We start from the raw sequence: 19,027 nt of genomic DNA on the forward strand, positions 1-19,027 counted from the left end.
GAACCGCCTCCATGATTCAATTATCTCCCATCAGGTCCCTCCCACAACACGTGGGAATTATGGGAGCTATAATTCAAGATGAGATTGGAGTGGGGACACAGCCAAACCATATCACTAATCCAAACATTATTTCCTCAAAGAAATGAAATGTTACACGTTCCTACACACAGAAACAAATTTGTTTGGATATCTGTAAGTAAATCCATTATTTGTGTAAGATAAATGCACATGTATGTAAACATACATGTATGCGAGCATACACACCGTGTAACTGGTGCTAGATTTAGTTGAATAATTATTCATATGTAGATACAGCTGGTTAAAGGGAAGAATAACATTCCATCATCTGTATATTGCAGATGATCTAGCATGCCCAACAGCTACTTTATTTTAAAATAATCCCAGTAATAGTTTCAACTCATTGAGTTCTATTTGTTGTAGAGGTTGTGCTGGAAACCTGAAATGATCATGCTTATCAAATCATTTATGGTAATGACTTATGTAACTCATTTATGGAATCATAATTGTTGTTTTCACCAACCATGTCTGAAAGTGGGGGATAAATTCCTTAATATTTCTAGGAATTTTTCTAAACCTTCCCTGTGATATGTTAAAGGACAGGTCTACCTATCTGAAAGGATATTCCCTCTCTGAGGTGGCTAATGGCTGCATAGGAGAATAACAAAGAAGGTTTCTATAGCTTAGAACAGTTCTGGAGCCACACTGCCAGAATGCATAAGCCATAAGCACCCTGTAAAATGTGGAGCCATTATACATACATACATAACACACTCTTTCTCTCTCTCTCACTGTTTCTCTCTCTCTCTCTCTCTCTCTCTCTCTCTCTCTCTCTCTCTCTCTCTCTCTCTCACACACACACACACACACACACACACACACACACACAGTCATCCCTCAGTATCTGTGAGGGATTGGTTCCAGGACCACCCCCCCACCCACTTAGACACCAAAATCCATGAATGCTCAAGTTCCTCATATAAAATGGCAATGTATTTGCATAGATCTGTGCACATTCTCCTTTATACTTTAAATTATCTGTAGAGTGTTTCTAATACCTAATACAATGCAAATGCTGGGTAAGTAGTTGTTATACTGTATTGTTTAGGAAATAATGACAAGAAAAAAGTCTGTACATGTTCAGAACAGAGGCAGTCATGCCTTTTTTTCAGATATTTTTGATCTACAGTTGGTTCAATCCACAGATGTGGAACCCACAGATATAGAGGTCTGGCTCTGTGCCTGTGTGTGCCTGAGTGTGTGTGTGTGTGCCTGAGTGTGTATGTGTGCCTGACACTGTGTGTGTGTGCCAGAGTGTGTATGTGTGCCTGACTGTGTGTGTATGCCTGAGAGTGTGTGTGTGTGTGCCTGACTGTGTGTGTGTGCCTGAGTGTGTGGGTGTGCCTGACAGTGTGTGTGTCCCTGAGTGTGTGTGTGTGTGCATGTGCATGTGTATGGAGAGAGAGGTGCGATCATATAAAATATATAGAAATAACAATGTTATAAAGATGTAATCATATATAATATATAGATGTATATCTTTATATGTTATATAGAGGTTTATTAAGTACGAGAATTAAGAAGTCCATAACTGGCCAGACACAGTGGCTCATGCCTGTAATCCCAGCACTTTGGGAAGCCAAGGCAGGAAGATAACTTGAGGCCAGGAGTTTGAGACCAGCCTGGGCAGCATAGCAAGCCCGCCATCTCTACAAAAAAAGAATTAATAAAATAAATTAGCCGGGCATGGTGGTACTGCCTGTAGTCCCAGCTACTAGGGAGGTGGAGGTAGGAGGATAGCTTGAGCCCAGGCCCAGGCTATCATCAAGCCACTACTGTCCAGCCTGGGCAACAGAGTTAGACCCTGTCTCAAAAAACGAATAAAATAAAAAAGAAAGAAAAAGAAGTTCATAATTGTTCATCCTTTTGAAGTAGAATTCTTACAAACCATTAATAAAATATGATGCTTTATTGTTGTAACTCAAACCTGTGCTTCTGTGGCATTAAACGTTTCCATCACCGCTCAGCAATTCTGAACATACACTTTCACGTCATACTCCCTGGGTTTAAATCCCAGTCACCACTTCCTAGCTCTGTGACCTTGGACGCAAGATTTAAATGAACCTCCTTGAACCTCCATTTCCTTTTCTGTAAAATGGCAAAAGTAAGTCTCTTCTCTCTAGGGTAGATATAAGCGTCAAATTAAAGAATGTGTGTGGAAAGCTTAGCTCAGTGCCTGTGCATAGGATGCCTTCAATTACGATTAATATTTGTAATTGTCGGTATTCCAATACTCCAAGTGGTACAGTTCTGAACTACTCCAGGGCCTGTCTCATGGAGTTAGAGACCTAAAATAAAGAGTAGCTGCTACACAGTGTACATCTCCATTAATCCATGCCCACCTCTCCAGCTCTCCACCTCCCAGGCAGTGCCTGGCTCTCTAGCAAGCTCTAGCATGCATTTATATACACAACTACAGGCACTCATGAAGGAGACTGTGGGAATCCCACAGGGGACAGTTCACCTGTACCCAGTCATACTCCCCTGGAAGTCCTAAGCAAGGACTCCTTTGGATTCTCTGAATCTACTGATAACTGATAATGTTCCAGTAGTTCTGAATCCATGTGGTTGTAGGAAAAAATAATGAAGTGTATATGTTATGTAGTACATTGTAATATATTGTGTATATACTGAAAGAATGTCGAAATCAAGCTGGTCACTGTGGCAGCTAGGGTGGTTGCTCAGCCTCATCCTCTGTTTTGACATCTTGGAGAGCTAGGCTCCATCGTGTCGGCAACAGTGTGGTTTGCAGCTCCCCCCAACACCTGTCATGTTGGTAGGAGATTTCTTTCCCCACAATAGAGTATTACAAGGTGCTTGGCATGAGGGCCCCTACTGTTATCATACATTTCCAGCCCATTTGTCTGATTTATAAGTCCAAATAGTCATTTAAAAATTCCACATCAGGCTGTATCAGGCAGCTCCACTCTTTTGTCATCTACAAATCAAACCATTATGTTTAAAGTCATAAATACAGAAGGATACCTACGCACAGCCTCAAAGCAGGTGTCCAACACTCGCCAATATCAAGTCACACAGGATATTTATAAGCAGCATAGCCTGAAAATGTGCCCACTCCCTGCTTTCTGCAGCAGAATTTAGCTTTTTGTATAACATTTCAGGTGTATCTCCCGAACATAAACAAGATATCAATGCAAGCAGTATTGGATTATCTCTATACCAAGCAGTTGTCTCCTAACTTGGATCTGGACCCGCTGGAATTAATTGCCTTGGCAAACAGATTTTGCCTGCCACACTTGGTTGCACTTGCAGGTAAGGCTGATGACTCAGGGCCATGCAGTGTCCGTCATATTTATCCAAAATCACATTTAAATACAAATATTTTTACAGAGAATAAAAGTTGATTTTTTATCACGCAAAATAGGACTGTCTTGTGTAGAATGATATGAACTAATCAAATTGCATCAGATAGCCCAATTCAATTCAACAAATACTCCTTAAGCACCCACTCTGTGGTGGACCCTGTTAGGTGATACAGCTATGAAGGTGAGTAATGCATGACCCCTGCCCTTGAGGCACACGCTCTATGCATGCTGAGTCATTTGTGCACCCCAGAGTTTGAAATAATACTATTTTGTCAACATTATCTCCATAATAACTGCACAGACACAGTCTTTAAGAAGGCGGTAGACGCACTGTTTAGGAAAACAGATGACAGAGCCAGATTGCCTAAGTTCAAACCCTGACTCCACCATTTACAGACCAGGTGACTTTGTCTTAACCTTCGCTCTGCGTCTCAGCTTTCTCGCTCTTTAAAATGGGGCTAATATTATTCAGCCATAGAGCTGTTATGGAGATTAAATGAGTTAAAATATAAAGTCCTTAGAACAGCGTCTGGCACATAGTAAGCATTATGTAAGTGGTTTTCTTAAAGCTATTTTAGAAAATGTTCTGACATTGTCAAGTTCATTTTGGGAGAAAGAGAAAAAAGGGAAACTTGGCTTAACTTCACAAAATCTGATGTATCATTTCTAGATTTGTTCAGTTGGGAAGCTGAAGCAGGTCTGTATAGGATATATGCACTTAAATGGCTGTGTCTGGAATTCAGATCTTCAGCCTTATTCACTTTACACCAGAGGTGTTAAGTCGCAAGCTGGGTGTTTATCACTGTTTAGTTGATTCCTATTAACCATCAAAGCAGAAATAAACAGTGCCTGTCTTGTTCACTGGCCTTTCTTCTGAGTGCCTGAGCATGTTAGCTTTCGATAAATATTTGTTGAACAATTGAATGAATGAAGATGAATGTATGAACAAACCAACCAGTCCTATCTGCACTTGACTTTCTGGCAATGTCTTTAGAAAAAATAAAAGATAGGCTGGGCACGGTGGCTCACGCCTGTATCCCAGCACTTTGGAAGGCCGAGGCGGGCGGATCACCTGAGGTCGGGAGTTCGAGACCAGCCTGACCAACATGGAGAAACCCCGTCTCTACTAAAAAAAATACAAAATTAGCGACGCGTGGTGGCACATGCCTATCATCCCAGCTACTCAGGAGGCTGAGGCAAGAGAATTGCTTGAACCCAGGAGGCAGAGGTTGCGGTGAGCCAAGATTGCACCATTGTACTCCAGCCTGGGCAAGGAGAGTGAAACTCCATCTCAAAAAAGGAAAAAAAAAACAGATTATTTTCTCTGTCCTCTAGGCTTCTACTACACACAACCACCTGGAGATCAAAGTCCTCTCTTTGTCCTACTTCCTCCCCAGTTGGATAGAAAGAGCGAGTTGAGGCATCAATATTAGATTTATTTTTAAAAACTGTTTTTAACCAATATACCTAATAGATCCAAATGAGGGCGCTAGTTTTTTTAAATACTGACTCTGGGAGGCTTCAGTGGGCAATTACTTTCTTCAGAAACATGGTTCCAAGGCATCTAACTATCCACAGGTTTTATGACATTAGTCCTGAGGATAAATTTTTATTTTATTTTTGAAATTATCAAAAGTAATTTGGAGCCAAATCTGCCCCACAAGGTTTGTGATCAATCTCAGACTAGTACCATTTTTGCTTAAATATTAAGTCTGGCAATGAAAACATGGGATTGATTTCTCCATGAAAGTTTTTTTTTTTTTTAACTGACCCAAATAAAGCTTTTTGTGTGAACTCTAGACTTCTATGAACAATTAGTTATGAAATGCTGTTGTTACTGTTATGATTATTTAATATACAGCTTCCCAAGATGATTCCTTTAATCCTTTATAGTATTTGCTTTGTACTGTCTAGTGTAGAGTGTTTAGAACATGGTGTTTAAAAATCAGTTTCTAGCGACGATGCTTTGTGAGCCCATGTTAAATAAATGTCAGGAAATGTTGCAGTTACTTAAAACGACAAAGCCCAGATGACTTCTCTGGGCAATTTAGTTCCAAATAGTTCAATCCAGGTGAGGAGGTTTGTGCCAAAGAAATCATTCCATTCCCAATACTATATTGACCAGATATAGGCATACTGACCAGTAAACATGCAGAACTGGAGCAGAAAGTAAGCATGATTTAGACAGTGTGCTGGGTTAGAAAAACAAATGCAATGCTACGGATGACATCAATGTCAAAGACCTAGAAATGCTGAGCCAAGGCTGTACCCTCACACGTCAGTCTCAGGCAGGCGACAGCCTTTACAAAGGCAAGAGATGTCCTAGCTTCACACCACAATGTAAATTCAGCTTGGAAGCCTTGGACTCAAGCTCCCAAGCAGAAATGGCTCTCCCTACTGCATTTTTGTTACTTTGGACTGCAGGTCTCCCCAGTCTTTAGAATCCAAGAGGCTGAACAATACGTCACCATCTGTAGCTATTGAGACAGACGTATGCAATCACATTTTTAATTCCTCAAATAGACTCATTCCTCTGTCATTTAACCTCTTCACTGTCAGGGGTATTAAGCATTGTGGTGATGTAAGTGGGGAAACTGTCAAGCAGGAGCGTGTCTAAAGTCTAGAGACTCTAGGAAGGTGCTAGACTGTTTAGAGCCACTCCATCCAGTAGAACCTTCTGCAGTGATGGAAACATTTCATATCCGGATGGTCCAAACAGTGGCCATATGTGGCTGTTGAGCACTTACTGTGGCTAGTGTGAATGAGGAGCTGAACTTTTCATTTCATTTCATTTTAAGTAATTTAAGTTTAAATAGTCTCGTGTGGCCAGGAGTTACCATCCTGCACAGAACATTGCAGGTCTGGAGGATTCTGACTATTTTAGAGCCATGAACAAGAGTCCCCAGAGGTGTGGGTGAAGTGGCTGGCACCAGAACCGCGAGTAGTGAAAGACCACACGTAAGAGCAGCTTCTGGATTTAATTCAGATGGCTGCCCAGAGCTGTATCCCACATTTCCTCCCTTCTTAAGTGGTCCCAGACCAACCCTCCAGGCAAGCTACCTGGCTTGCAGGGCGTGGTTTAACGTTCTCCGGCCCCCTTTTTCTTCCCCAGAACAGCATGCCGTTCAGGAGTTGACCAAGGCCGCAATGAGTGGTGTGGGCATTGACGGAGAAGTGCTCTCTTACTTGGAATTGGCTCAGGTTTGTATCAGTTTGCTTTTCACCTTTTAAGTGTGTTCAATCAGTTCATTTAATGTTGATAAAACATTCCATTGTTGCATCTGTCTAAATAAAGATGTCACCACTGAGTCACAGAGGCCCCCTGTGTACACTAAGAAGATCTGAGAGTTTTACCTTTCATGTACCATTCATCCTGCTGGGCTTCATTTGAATAAACAACACGGTCCCCACACCAGTCCCATTGTCGCCTAAGGCATCAGCTTCACATGTGGGAGAACCACTTGGGGGAGGTTTTGTCTCTCCTCCTTCTTTGAATTCTTAGCCATGTATTTGGCCAAGCACAGACAGTTTCTAGAATTTCGTGAAGCCCTGTAATGACCCCCGGTTAATGAACATCTCACTACAGCTGTCCTGGAGTTTTCTAAAGTCAGTAGTTGCTAATATTCAGATTGTGATAACATAATCCCAATACAGACTTGCCTTCCTCTTCCAGAGAAGGTCCAAGATTCAGCTTCAGCTTCACCGTGGAGTAACTTCCTCAAAGCACAAGCTAAACTCTGCCTCACTTTCCTCATCCACAGGAAATGGGATGACAATTTGCATCCTACCAACGTTACAGATTATTTTGAGAATCAAGTGGGAGAGAATGTTCAAGAGCGAGCACTGAAGAGTGTAAGCCCTCTTAGAATGCCAGGCACATCTGCAGAATTTTCTAGTCCCTGGCATAGGCTGATTAACAATGAATTTACACTCTGAGGGAACTAAGAATAAATTCCTCCGTCTTTTCTTCTGCCTGTTGGGTTCGGCTTCCTGTGCTCCCTCTTTCCGTTAAGACAATGGCTTACTAAGTCTTAGGTCAGTCCATATAAATCAATATTTCTCAATCAAGGGAAAGGAAGTGGTTTTGGGGAGAGGAGGTGGCATCTGGCAGGTGCTGCTCAGGCCCTTCCTACTGTGGCCAAAGGAGATGATTCAGGTGCAAAAGGGAGAAAAGGCGGAATTGAACTTTACAGTGACCTATTCATTTTGACTTAGCATTCAGCAAATATTTGTTGTTTTTCTCCCCAAATACCAGGCACTGCCCTAGGCAAAGGACGTGTACATATAAATGGTAGATCCTCTGCCCCAGGGCAGTCATAGGCAAGTAAAGGAAACAGACACAAACACACATTATTAAAATCCAATTAGGGATTACAGTGAAACTGAGAGTAGACATCTAATGCAGTCGAATCAGCAAGCCCCCATCAAAACTGGTTGTCCACACTTGGAATTTGGGGTCTTTTGAAACAGTTCTGGGGGATGATTTATAACTTGTACTCGCTCCAGCAAGTATTCCTCCTAGAGAAAAATGTAATGATCCGGAATTTCATATCGGGACCACTCACTTGAGGGAATGATTTGCAGTTGTGTCTGTGTCTGTTTGTTGCACTGTGTTCCCACCTTACCCCCACACATACCCACTACGAGGAAATAATATGATTATTGCTAAGCCCTGACAAGACTTGGCAGGACGAGCTTAGGATGGATTCTCTCGTGTCTTAGCTCATCCATTAGACCCTAACCCAGTGATGTGCTGGTAAGTGCTTAACAGTCAGCTTGGGGGCAAGTGGGACCCTAATCTGTTACATTTGCCAATTTCTATTATATAAATACTCCCATCATGGCTGATTATAACATATGAAGTCACTAAACTCAAAGTAGGGAAGAAATGCACACAATTGGCTCTCTCAAGCTGGAACAAGCCCACCCGGCAGAACACTGCCCTAGTCTTGTTTTCAGAGAGAAATCTAACAGCAAGAGAAGTTGGAGGCACCAGCTAAAACTGTCTCTGATGTTTGGGTTGTGATTTTCAGTGAGTCGCTCGAGTGGGTTTCTGAGATCTCTGGCTTTTGGCCTCACAGTGGAGATACAGGGCCACAGAGGAAGCATGCCGTAGGTTCTAAAGTTCCACCCAACCAAAGAAACATCAAGAGCAATAGACAACAGAAGGGGTGTCAGAGAAGGGCACAGACGGAAAGAGTGAGGGATCACGGCAGGCCTGCCAGGTCTGGAGAGGGAATGGGGGAGTTGATGGTCGATTTTTGAGCATCTCATATTTTTCAGTCATAGCTACCTCAGCTGCCACCTTCCTGAGCATTGCTTAGAAAGGAAGGGTGAAGTATCTGGATCTCTCCACCCTGGCACATACTGCTTGCTCTTCTTATGTAACCAAAGGACAGGTATAGGACAGTCACACATTCTGCAGTCTCCTCTTTCGGATCTTGGCCCCAGCAAGCTGAGCTCTGACATGCGACACGAAGTATTCCATTGCCGAGGCTTCCTTAAACAGAGATGACATCGCTGCTTTCTGCTGTGGGCTGGTGTCTTCCAGAGGCCGCGGTTGCTTAGCACTAGAGGCCAGGTGGCAGGGGAGGGTGAGAGGGCGAGGCATACTTTAAGCTCGTGATTTGATACAGCAATTATTTTTGGTGCACCTAGGACAGTGGGGAAGGGAGGGGTGTGCCCAGCACTACATTGGCTGGCATCAGAGCCATGGCCAAAGTCAAAACATTGAGGTCAAAACAAGAGGTTTGCCAAATTAGTTATATAAGCCCTTCATTTATTTTCACCCTTACGATGGCTTCCCCAATTTCTTTGTAGCCCCTTTTTAGAAAATAGAGTCTTACCCTCCTTTTGCTCACTTTTCTGCAGTTTCACAATGCCCACCAGTTGGCCGCCTGGTGTTTGCACCACATCTGCACCAACTACAACAGTGTATGCTCCAAGTTCCGCAAGGAAATCAAATCAAAATCTGCAGGTGAGACTGTGCGAAGCCCCCATTCATCCACCTCTCCTCACCTCTCAGGGAAGCTTTTATCTTCTATGTCCCTGGAAAGGAACACAGTCAGCAGGCAGCTGATAGATAATTCCTTGAGACTAGCTGGTGGTCACATATTCATGTGACATGACATAAAGAATAGAAGGCTGGGAATTCTCTTTGAAGAACTTGATGCTGACGGGAGTTGGGTGGGCTGGAGTCCATGGTGCCCTGTTGCAGAGAGCGCAGAGGTGGTGGGCTTCCCCTTGTTTAGGGAGGCAAGCTTAGGAGCAGGCTTAGACTCTCAAATCAGGTGGTCCTGGGTTCAGGTTCTCTGTGCCCAGCTGCATGACTACAGGCAAGAGATTCTTCCTCTCAAAACAGTGTCACCTTTTGCAAATGACCCTAATCACAGTCCCTGCCACATCACGTTTTTGAGAGAATATTCGAGAAGCTTTAAGCTCAAGGCCTAGCACGTAAAAAGATCAATGAGCTGCAGGTCTTATGGTCTGCATCTTTCCTTCACCAGACAACCAGGAATACTTCGAGCGGCACCGCTGGCCCCCTGTGTGGTACCTGAAGGAAGAAGATCACTACCAGCGTGTGAAAAGGGAACGAGAGAAGGAAGATATTGCACTAAATAAGCATCACTCGAGACGAAAGTGGTGCTTCTGGAATTCATCTCCAGCAGTGGCCTGAAGAGGAAGAGAAAAAAAACATTGGTAATCTGATCCACCATTTTTCAAAGCACTACTGTAAAATTCGTCTTATTAGAGATACGACATAGTTCAGGTTTCAGACACTGACCTTCCTCCACTTTTGTGCATTTATCTTTGTTAGGATCAAAGCACAAGCTCACCATCAATGAGCCTGGACAAAAAGGGAAGCTGACTCTCACTGCATTCCTTAAACTGATATGTATATTTTTTTTGTTAGAAGGCTTAATAAACTTTAGTCTGTTATTTTGTTTCTTTTTATACAAAGAAAAAAAATCCAGCTTTCATGTTTCTGATTCCAAATTGGAAAATATTTTTATATGGTCTCTTGTATTTTGTTGAAATGAAAATACTGTGTATTACTTTATTTTACAGGCCACAATTGACTATGAAGTCACCCTGTGATTCTCTTTGCCCACATGACCACCGAGCATTATTATGTAATTAGAGGGTTATCCTTTTGTTGTGAAGGGAAGGAGGGGACTGAAATCCCCCAAAGTGCAAATTGGAGAGTGTTTAATCTTTGTTCTGTTGAATAACATCGGTGTAATTACAAAGTCAACTCCAAGAATGTGTATTTACAATATTTGCCGTGTTAAGTGCTGGTAATTATATGGTTATATGTGCCATGTAAAATATAGTGATATCAAATATTCTGTTGTTTCCAATGTCTAGTTTCAAGAGGATAATCTTTATAATCATTAGAAGGGCTTATTAAATCCCAGCATTATCCAGGGCAAACTCACTGGTGGACCTGAATACGTAAGATACCATTAGTGCGCTGGTGTTCCGATTGCTGTATTAGGGTTTACGTCTCTCAGTATTCCTTGAACTTGCCATGCTTCTGCATGCAGATTCTTCACTGACTTGAATTGAGATGGGCAAGGGAAAAGGTCCCTGGACTCCCTCCTGCCATCTACAGGCTTGTCACATCTCACCCCCAGAAACAGGCTTCCTCAGGCTTCTCACCTGTGGCCAACTTCACTTTGTAAGACCCATATTTTTAACTCTTCCCAGGGAAAATTCATGTTTCTGCAGAAGTAGGCTAAGGCAGACCACCCACTTCTGCTGAAATGCATTGGGAGCCTGTGAAAGCACACAGCTGGAGGCTGGGCGCCTGTGTTCTCCTACATGGAAAGGAATCTCATTCCAAGAGTCTAGGAAATGGTGCTATTGTGAGTTAGTTCTGACTCTTTCTCATTCTGAGTTTTCAGTGTTAAACTAGAAAGTGTGAGAGCAGGGGAGCTTTTGTGAGGCAGTCAGTCATTGCTTCTCTGTAAAGTAAAATGTTACAGCACACACATACACACAGAGCATTTCGAGGCCACAGCTCCACACCTGCCATGCGATGTTATGTGGCAGGGGATGGGGCTCATTCTGTTGGGAGGTCAAGTTACCAATGCCAAGGGCTGTTGATTTTGTTTTTATTTTTATTTTTTCTTCTAGCTTTTCAGAAGATGGAAATGAGACAGTTAAGTCCAAACCCCAATGTTGACAGCCATATGCATTTGAAAATCTATCTAGATTATAGATGGGCATTTATTACCGGCAGTGGAAACACACCAGATAGAAGATCTTGGGAGAGGCCCAGAAATGCAGCACCTTGTCATGACAAAAGAGGAGGCAGCAGAGGAAGGATAGTTACAAATGCATCCACCTTAATTTTTTTCAATAGGCTTCTACATCTTATTAATGGAAGGAGAAAGGAGACAGGAGAGGATAAATGTCAAGATGCAGAAGAACTGACATGTATCCCATCATAAAATGGTAGAAGTTGAGTTTCCAATGAGTAGTCATAGTTGAATTTTTACAACCAAAGCTCCCATTTGATTGTAATCTTGCCAAAATGTAATGGACGTATAAATGAACTTGGGGTATAAGCAATAATATCCACTAGTGTTGTTATCAGCTGCTGTAACCAAGTGGCTGGTTCATTTGGTTGATGCTGATTATGGCCTTTAATCATGGTGGTTTCTTGTGTGTTTTTTATTTCACAAAAAGCCAATAAAATTGTTTAGCTATAAAATGCCTCCAGTTTTGTTTTAAGGACAGACATCATTGTTGTGTGTGTAATTTAACAGCTTTTTTTAAACTATCAATCAAAACGTTGAGGGTGCTGGGTCATGGGAGCTTGTGCATGCTCCAGTAACAAAGCAGCTTGAATGACTTGTCATTTTTGTATTTGGTGGTGTCAGCAGAGATTCCAGTGTCATGATGTAAATGAAGTGCCTGGCGCTTTGTTCTTGGCTAACACAGTATGTCACTAGACATAGTGCTGCCTGGGGCCGGGTAGGGGGCAGGGGGAGAAACTACGACTATCCTAAAGGACTTAGTATAATCTGGGTTTAGATAATTTCCGCCAGCAGTTAAGTGATAGGTCTGAGTTGCTGAGTTCAGGAAAAGTTTCTTGAAAAGCAGGTCTGAGAAGGCCTTTGTGAAAATGTCTGGACAATTTCTGGACTTCTAGGTAATATAATGTTTCCCCAAGCTCAGAGGGAAGAAAGTCTCCAGTGAGATTTCACTGAGGGGCTTTTCTGAGGGACAGGCTACCTATAACTCTATGGGAAGGTGCTGACCACTGTAAGAAATAGCTGTGAAAAGAAGACAATGAGATTCCCAACACATTTCCACCTTTCAGAGGTGGGTGGTCCCAGTCGTGGCACCTATTACATAAAGCATACCAGTTTCTTCTTCCCTGTAGAAAGTCTTGGTCTAAGTTTCTGGGAGTAATGTCTGGCAAATCATCAGGGATATCAGCACCTTATGTTGGCATTCTTTTTCTTTTACATAACCTCAGCAAAGGTTCCTATACTGGCATTTTGAGAACCACAGACACTGCTGGTCTAGATGGAACTCAAATATTTTCATTATGGACACTCAGAAGCAAAAAGTCCAATGTTTCTAAGAGGTTTTTTCATGCTTGCTTCCAATGTATGGTATATTAGCTGTCAAAATTCAGTTTTTCATCACTGTGACACTGGCTAGGCAGAAGAAATACTACTAGTCAGAAGGAAATAACGAAGTGAATCTTTTTTTTTTTTTTTGAGACGGAGTCTTGCTGTGTCGCCCAGGCTGGAGTGCAGTGGCCAGATCCCAGCTCACTGCGAGCTCCGCCTCCCGGGTTCACGCCATTCTCCTGCCTCAGCCTCCCGAGCAGCTGGGACTACAGGCGCCACCACCTCACCCGGCTAGTTTTTTGTATTTTTTAGTAGAGACGGGGTTTCACCGTGTTTGCCAGGATGGTCTCGATCTCCTGACCTCGTGATCCGCCCGCCTCGGCCTCCCAAAGTGCTGGGATTACAGGCTTGAGCCACCGCGCCCGGCCGTGAATCTTAAGTTTGGAAACAGTTTTATCAGTTCAACACTTCTGAATGAATGCTTATCTGCAAGCTGAAGGTTTGCCAGCCCTTTTCATGAACTGGATATTTTTTTTAATTGGCACAGAGATAGATAGATAGATAGATAGATAGATAGATAGATAGATAGATAGATAGATAGATAGATAGATAATAGACAGAGATCTCCTAGTTGGATGCTAGAAGGCAAATAGCAATAATTTCTCTTTTCTAGAAGAATGTGACTATTGCATAAAAGTCATAAAGGTAAAAGTTAGCCAGGGAGAGTGCATTTGTGTTGTACATGTATGTGTGTGTAACCAGAAGCAGCATAACGAAGAAAAGGGCAATTTAAAAAGAAAGAAAAAAAAGAAGGAAGGGAGGGAGGGAAAGGGCCACTGAGGAAAGACACAGAATTGAATTAAACACTGTGAGTCACGGATATATTATTTATTTCAAAGTGCTAAATTAAGTCGAGAGATTACTGCATATCCCTCGACGTAATTTATTTTATGATGAAGACTGCTTTCTTGAATTTCCAATTAGGAAGCAGGTGACATATGCATCATGAAAGGTTTAGACTTAGAAGTGAAGACACTGGGGTGGCAATACTAGTGACCTTCTTTAAAAGCTACATTTCTGTAGAAGTAATGCTATACCCCTTGGCTGCACTAGAAAATTCTCCCCTGTGCTGACAGTGCTTCTAAATTGGATATTTTTACGTGAGCCATTTAGATGCATAGCTTTTTACTGGGCTGATACACAGGTGCTCATCAGTTAGATATTTACAGACTGTAGTCTATGAAATATGAAAGTAATTTATGAACAGATAACTCTTGGGTGGAAACCAAGCAATCATGCAGTTGATATCCACAAGCATGAAAGCATTATCAACAACAGTAGCAAACGTGAAGTGACCTGCCTCTCCTGTAGTTCAGTTTCCACAGTGACATGGATTTCCAACAGAACATAGATGAAATGGGTGTTATCTAAATGTGGCCCCATGCTTTGAAGGAGTATTTAAGTTCTTTGAATATGTTCTCAATCCCAAATACAAGAATGGTTAGATGTTACAGGCAATCAGTGAGGACAGAATTGATTCATTTCTTTCCACTTGGATGCCAACCAAAGTCTGACTATTCTTAAAATTCCCTTCCAATATGGTAAAAAATATATATATATCCTTTGATTTGATGATTCATGGTAGTCCCCATTGGGGTGATACTCCCCTGGAAGGCTAAGTTCAACTGTCATGTGAAAAGATACACAACTCTAAGCTTTAGTCATCTAGAGAATGGGAACAGATATCACTGAGTTTTCAGTACAAGTTAAATGAGATGATTTAGGTAAGGCACCCAGATGCCAAATATCTTGGACATAGTAAGTACTTAGTGAATGGAAGTGAAAAACAGGTGAAATGGAACCTATGTGCTCAGCATTTTTGACCTTGCTTTTCAAGGCCAAAACCAAGGTCAAAAATCCAAGAGAGAAGACAATCATGCATGTTGCAGAACAGAGCAGTGTGGTCTTTTCCTGCCAGTCTCTTCAACCAAATGCTGACGTTGCTGCTTAATGCTTCATGACAGTGGTTTAACAATTAGAAAATAAGAGCTGTGGTAAGGTAAATAATAATTATTATTAATAATAATGGGCCGGGTGGAAAGGTGGGTGGTGGGAGAAAAGAAGAAAGGGTGACCCTTTCTAAGAGAACATTTGCCCTCACTAGGGCCTCCACGTTATCTATTAAGTAAAGTCAGCCCACTTCAGGGCTGAGCTTGGCTGAACCACTGATTCACTCAGGAGCAATTCATCTTCATTCTCCCAATCATTTTTTTCTTTCTTTTCTTGAGGGTTGGATGCAAAAAGTCTAGTTAGCCATGCTTCTCAGTGCTTGTCACATTGTCATCCTCAGTCAACGCAAGGCCCTCTCTTTTTATATTTTCTCTTTCTTCCAGAATACCCACTCCCATCTTCTGTTCAATGTATGTCTTTAAACATGTGGGTTTCTTTATACACAGTGTTGTTTCATGTGCATAATTGTTACACAAATGGTGTTACATAGCAAATTTCCTTCTACTTTTCTGACTCCACACTGTTCTGGAAATCTAGCCATTTTACAATGTGTGCATCTAGTCCATGGCTCCCCGGGGCTGCCTAGCCTCCCATAGGCAGCATCTACCCCATGTGATTCCTCCTTTCAACTGGTGATAGAACCACTAGCCAATTCCCATTCCTTGGCCCTACAGTGAGCCTTCTTGTACACGCCCTGGGGTCCAGATCTAAAAATGAATTCCAGGATGGGCATGGTGGCTCACTCCCACAATCCCAGCACTTTGGGAGACCAAGGCAGTCAGATCACTTGAGATCAGGAGTTTGAGACCAGCCTGGCCAACATGGTGAAACCCTGTCTCTACTAAAACTACAAAAATTAACCGGGTGTGGTGGTGCACACCTGTAATCCCAGCTACTCAGGAGGCTGAGGCAGGAAAATTGCTTGAACCCGGGAGGCAGAGGTTGCAGTAAGCCAAGATAACACCACGGCACTCCAGCCTGGGTGACAGAGAGAGACTATGTCTCAGAAAAAATAAAAATGAATTCTAGGTCCCACTCCAGATGTACTGAATCAAAGCCTCCCAAGGTGACAGGCATGTGTGGGAAGGGAACACTGAGCTCAATGACCAAAATCCTTCCCTACCTTAGCACTAAGACAACATGCAAAGGATCTGAAAGGCTATGAGCCGGCCTGGAGACTGGTTCCTCTGACCAGCAAGAAGAGAAACTAGGTTTAGCTTCCTGCCACCTGAGAGGCTTCAAGAGGCTTCCCTGATTGTGAAAGTTATTACCTATTACAATGAGTTATTCCATCCCATCTGGCCTTGGCCTTTTGTATCATCTGACCCTCGTGAAAGGCAAGAGGCCAAGATGACTTCTTAAGATCTCCCTAAATACTAAGATGCCTGTTTTTCTGTGTTTAAAAAACTTCCCTAGCTTGATTTAATCATGTCACAATGTATTCAGATAGCAAAGCATCATGTTACACACTATAAATATGTACAATTTTATTTGTCAATTATACCTTAATAAAGCCGGAAGGAAAATTCCCTAGTGAGCTTGTGCATATGTGTTGAAGGATGTCTTCTAATTTCATTTCACATGTGAAATCTAAAGAAAAGTAAGCTTCCAGTACAAATTTTGGAGATTGATGAAACTGTCTCGGAAGTCCTGGATAAATTATTTCTTGGATATAAAACTTCCCTATCTCCTAGTTTCCTGTCCCCTCCACAGAGTACACCACCTAATTAGATGGAGAGTCCTGAAATCACTGTGTTTTCTCTCTCAGCCCCTCTCCCATTATCAGGTTTGGACCCCTTTACCACTGTCACCAGGATATCACTTCACTTTATATACCTGAGATTTCTTTTAAAATGAGTAGTCAAGCCGGGCACAGTGGCTGAAGCCTGTAATCCCAGCACTTTGGGAGGCCGAGGCAGGCAGATCACTTGAGGCCAGGAGTTCAAGACCAGCTTGGCCAACATGACGAAACCCCCATCTCTACCAAAACTACAAAAATTAGCTGGGCATGGTGGCAGGCACCTGTAATCCTAGCTACTCGGGAGGCTGAGGCAGGGAAATCACTTGAACCTCGGAGGCGGAGGTTGCAGTGAGCCGAGATCGCACTACAGCACTCCAGCCTGGGCAACAGAGTGAGGCTCTGTCTCAAAAAATAAATACATACATACATACATACATACATAAATTAAAAAAATAAGTAGTCATCTGAAACTTTTAACTCTTAGAGAAATGGGCTTAACAATCTAAAAAAAAAAAAAGAAAAGAAAAATTAATGTGAACTGTCTTTTCAGCAAATGCTGTTCCGCTGGTTGCTTTTGCTCTTTTCTGCTTATATTTCCATAGTTACCCCAGTGGCAAGGTCTCGGGCATATTAAGATGCACTTTTATATGCTCTTTCAGTTTTATTCAAATGTTTCCGGTTTATTCAAATATTTCCATGGCCAACCAGATGGATCAAAGGTGTAAGTCTTGGCACCACTCTACCAGAGTCCAAAAAAGTGATGTGAGACTCATCATAATAATAATAACATTTCTGAGTCTATGTTATGGCCGTGCGTTGTGATGAGTGCCTTGTTTGCATTTGTCTCATTTAGTTCCCACAACTACGCCTTATGGAGAGGATAGTGAGGTCCCCAGAAGCAGAGCCTGAGGTGAAGATTCCCAGGCAAGTGGTTTACTTAGGAAATGCGCTTCCATGAGACCAGTAAGGAAGGGGGAGACTGGAAAGGGTGAAAAGCCAAGCCAGGAAGCCCCATTCAATCTGGTCTCAAGGGGTGCTCTGGAGTACAGACTACGCCACAGAGGGGGCTTTTATATTCCTGCACTAGTGGCGGAAGGCTAAGTGCTCAGGCAGCGGAGGGGGAGGGGATACTGGAAACTCCGGCATTTCAGGCGGGCGGCAGGGAAAGTAGCTGCAGCAGTGTAGGAGTCCTGCAATGGGAGTCTCCAATATGGACACTGAAACGCAAACCGAAGAACACAGAAGCTGGGGAGGGGCACCCAGACAAGTTAAAAAGGATGCAAGCGGCCAGCCAGTGGATCACGCCTGTAGTCCCAGCACTTTGGGAGGCCGAGGTGGGCGGATCACCTGAGGTAAGGAGTTCGAGACCAGCCTAGCCAACATTGTGAAACTCCATCTCTACCAAAATTAAAACAATTAGCCAGGCATGGTGGCGGCACCTGTAGTCCCAGCTAGTCGGGAGGCTGAGGCAGGAGAATCACTTGAACCCGGCAGGCAAAGGTTGCAGTGAGCCGAGATTATGTCACTGCACTCTAGCCTGGGCAACAGGGCTAGACTCCATCCCAGGAAAAAAAAGGGGGGGATATGAGGATACCACGGAAGAGCTCAGATTGATCTGTGCACTAACCACTATTTTGAAAATCTGAGAACAACCTAGGCTATTTGATGGGATACACTGATGGAAGTTTTGTGCACTATCAGCACACAAAAAATAAATATGGATGAAAAAAACAATGCATCCTCTGTTGCCGCTGTGTAAAAAACAAAAAAAAAAAATCAATTTAAAGATCAAAAATAAAATTCATTGTAATTAATGTCTCAAAGTTATAGAACCTAAAACATAATCATTTGTACTGCCCCCAAATATACATAAGGCTTATTTGAAAGGGCCTCATTAAATTTTCTCTAAATTGTGCAAAACAAATTTCATGATTTACTTGAACCTAAACGAATTTCTGCAACACAGCATTTTATAGATCTACAGCAAGTTCTTTCTAAAAAAGGCCAGGATGGCAATTCTAGTTTTCCACCACCCCCATCATCACCCTACACATGCACAGACTCAGTCCATGAGAAATGAATCAAAAACTAAAAATGGGAGGTAGACTTTTAAAACTTGTATTTAAATACCAACAGCCTGATTTCCACGGATTTTTCTGCTTGATTTTTATTTCACCTACCATATGACAAAAGAAGAAAGAAAAAAAGAAAGAGGGAGGGAGAGAGGAAGGAAAGAAGGAAGGAAAGAAGAAAGAATGGAAGGAAGGAAGGAAAGAAGAAAG

The 19,027-nt window shown here is 42.5% G+C and overlaps 1 protein-coding gene across 3 annotated transcripts in view; it reads left to right on the top strand.

Moving 5' to 3' along the window:
- The window catches only part of RHOBTB1 (Rho-related BTB domain containing 1), a 132,789-nt gene extending 120,666 nt beyond the window's left edge, over positions 1-12,123 (top strand). For 2 of the 3 annotated variants that reach the window (XM_011944109.1, XM_011944111.1), the window contains 4 exons: positions 3,201-3,351; positions 6,517-6,605; positions 9,276-9,381; positions 9,911-12,123. In XM_011944109.1, coding sequence (XP_011799499.1) covers positions 3,201-3,351; positions 6,517-6,605; positions 9,276-9,381; positions 9,911-10,080 — 516 coding nt within the window. In that variant the 3' untranslated portion in view covers positions 10,081-12,123. The remainder of the gene's footprint in view (positions 1-3,200; positions 3,352-6,516; positions 6,606-9,275; positions 9,382-9,910) is intronic. The other variant, XM_011944110.1, reaches the window with a different exon arrangement.
- The last annotated feature ends 6,904 nt before the right edge of the window (positions 12,124-19,027 follow it).

The sequence above is a fragment of the Colobus angolensis genome, unplaced genomic scaffold (genome assembly GCF_000951035.1).
Source record: "Colobus angolensis palliatus isolate OR3802 unplaced genomic scaffold, Cang.pa_1.0 Scaffold226, whole genome shotgun sequence".
Lineage (NCBI taxonomy): Eukaryota > Metazoa > Chordata > Mammalia > Primates > Cercopithecidae > Colobus > Colobus angolensis.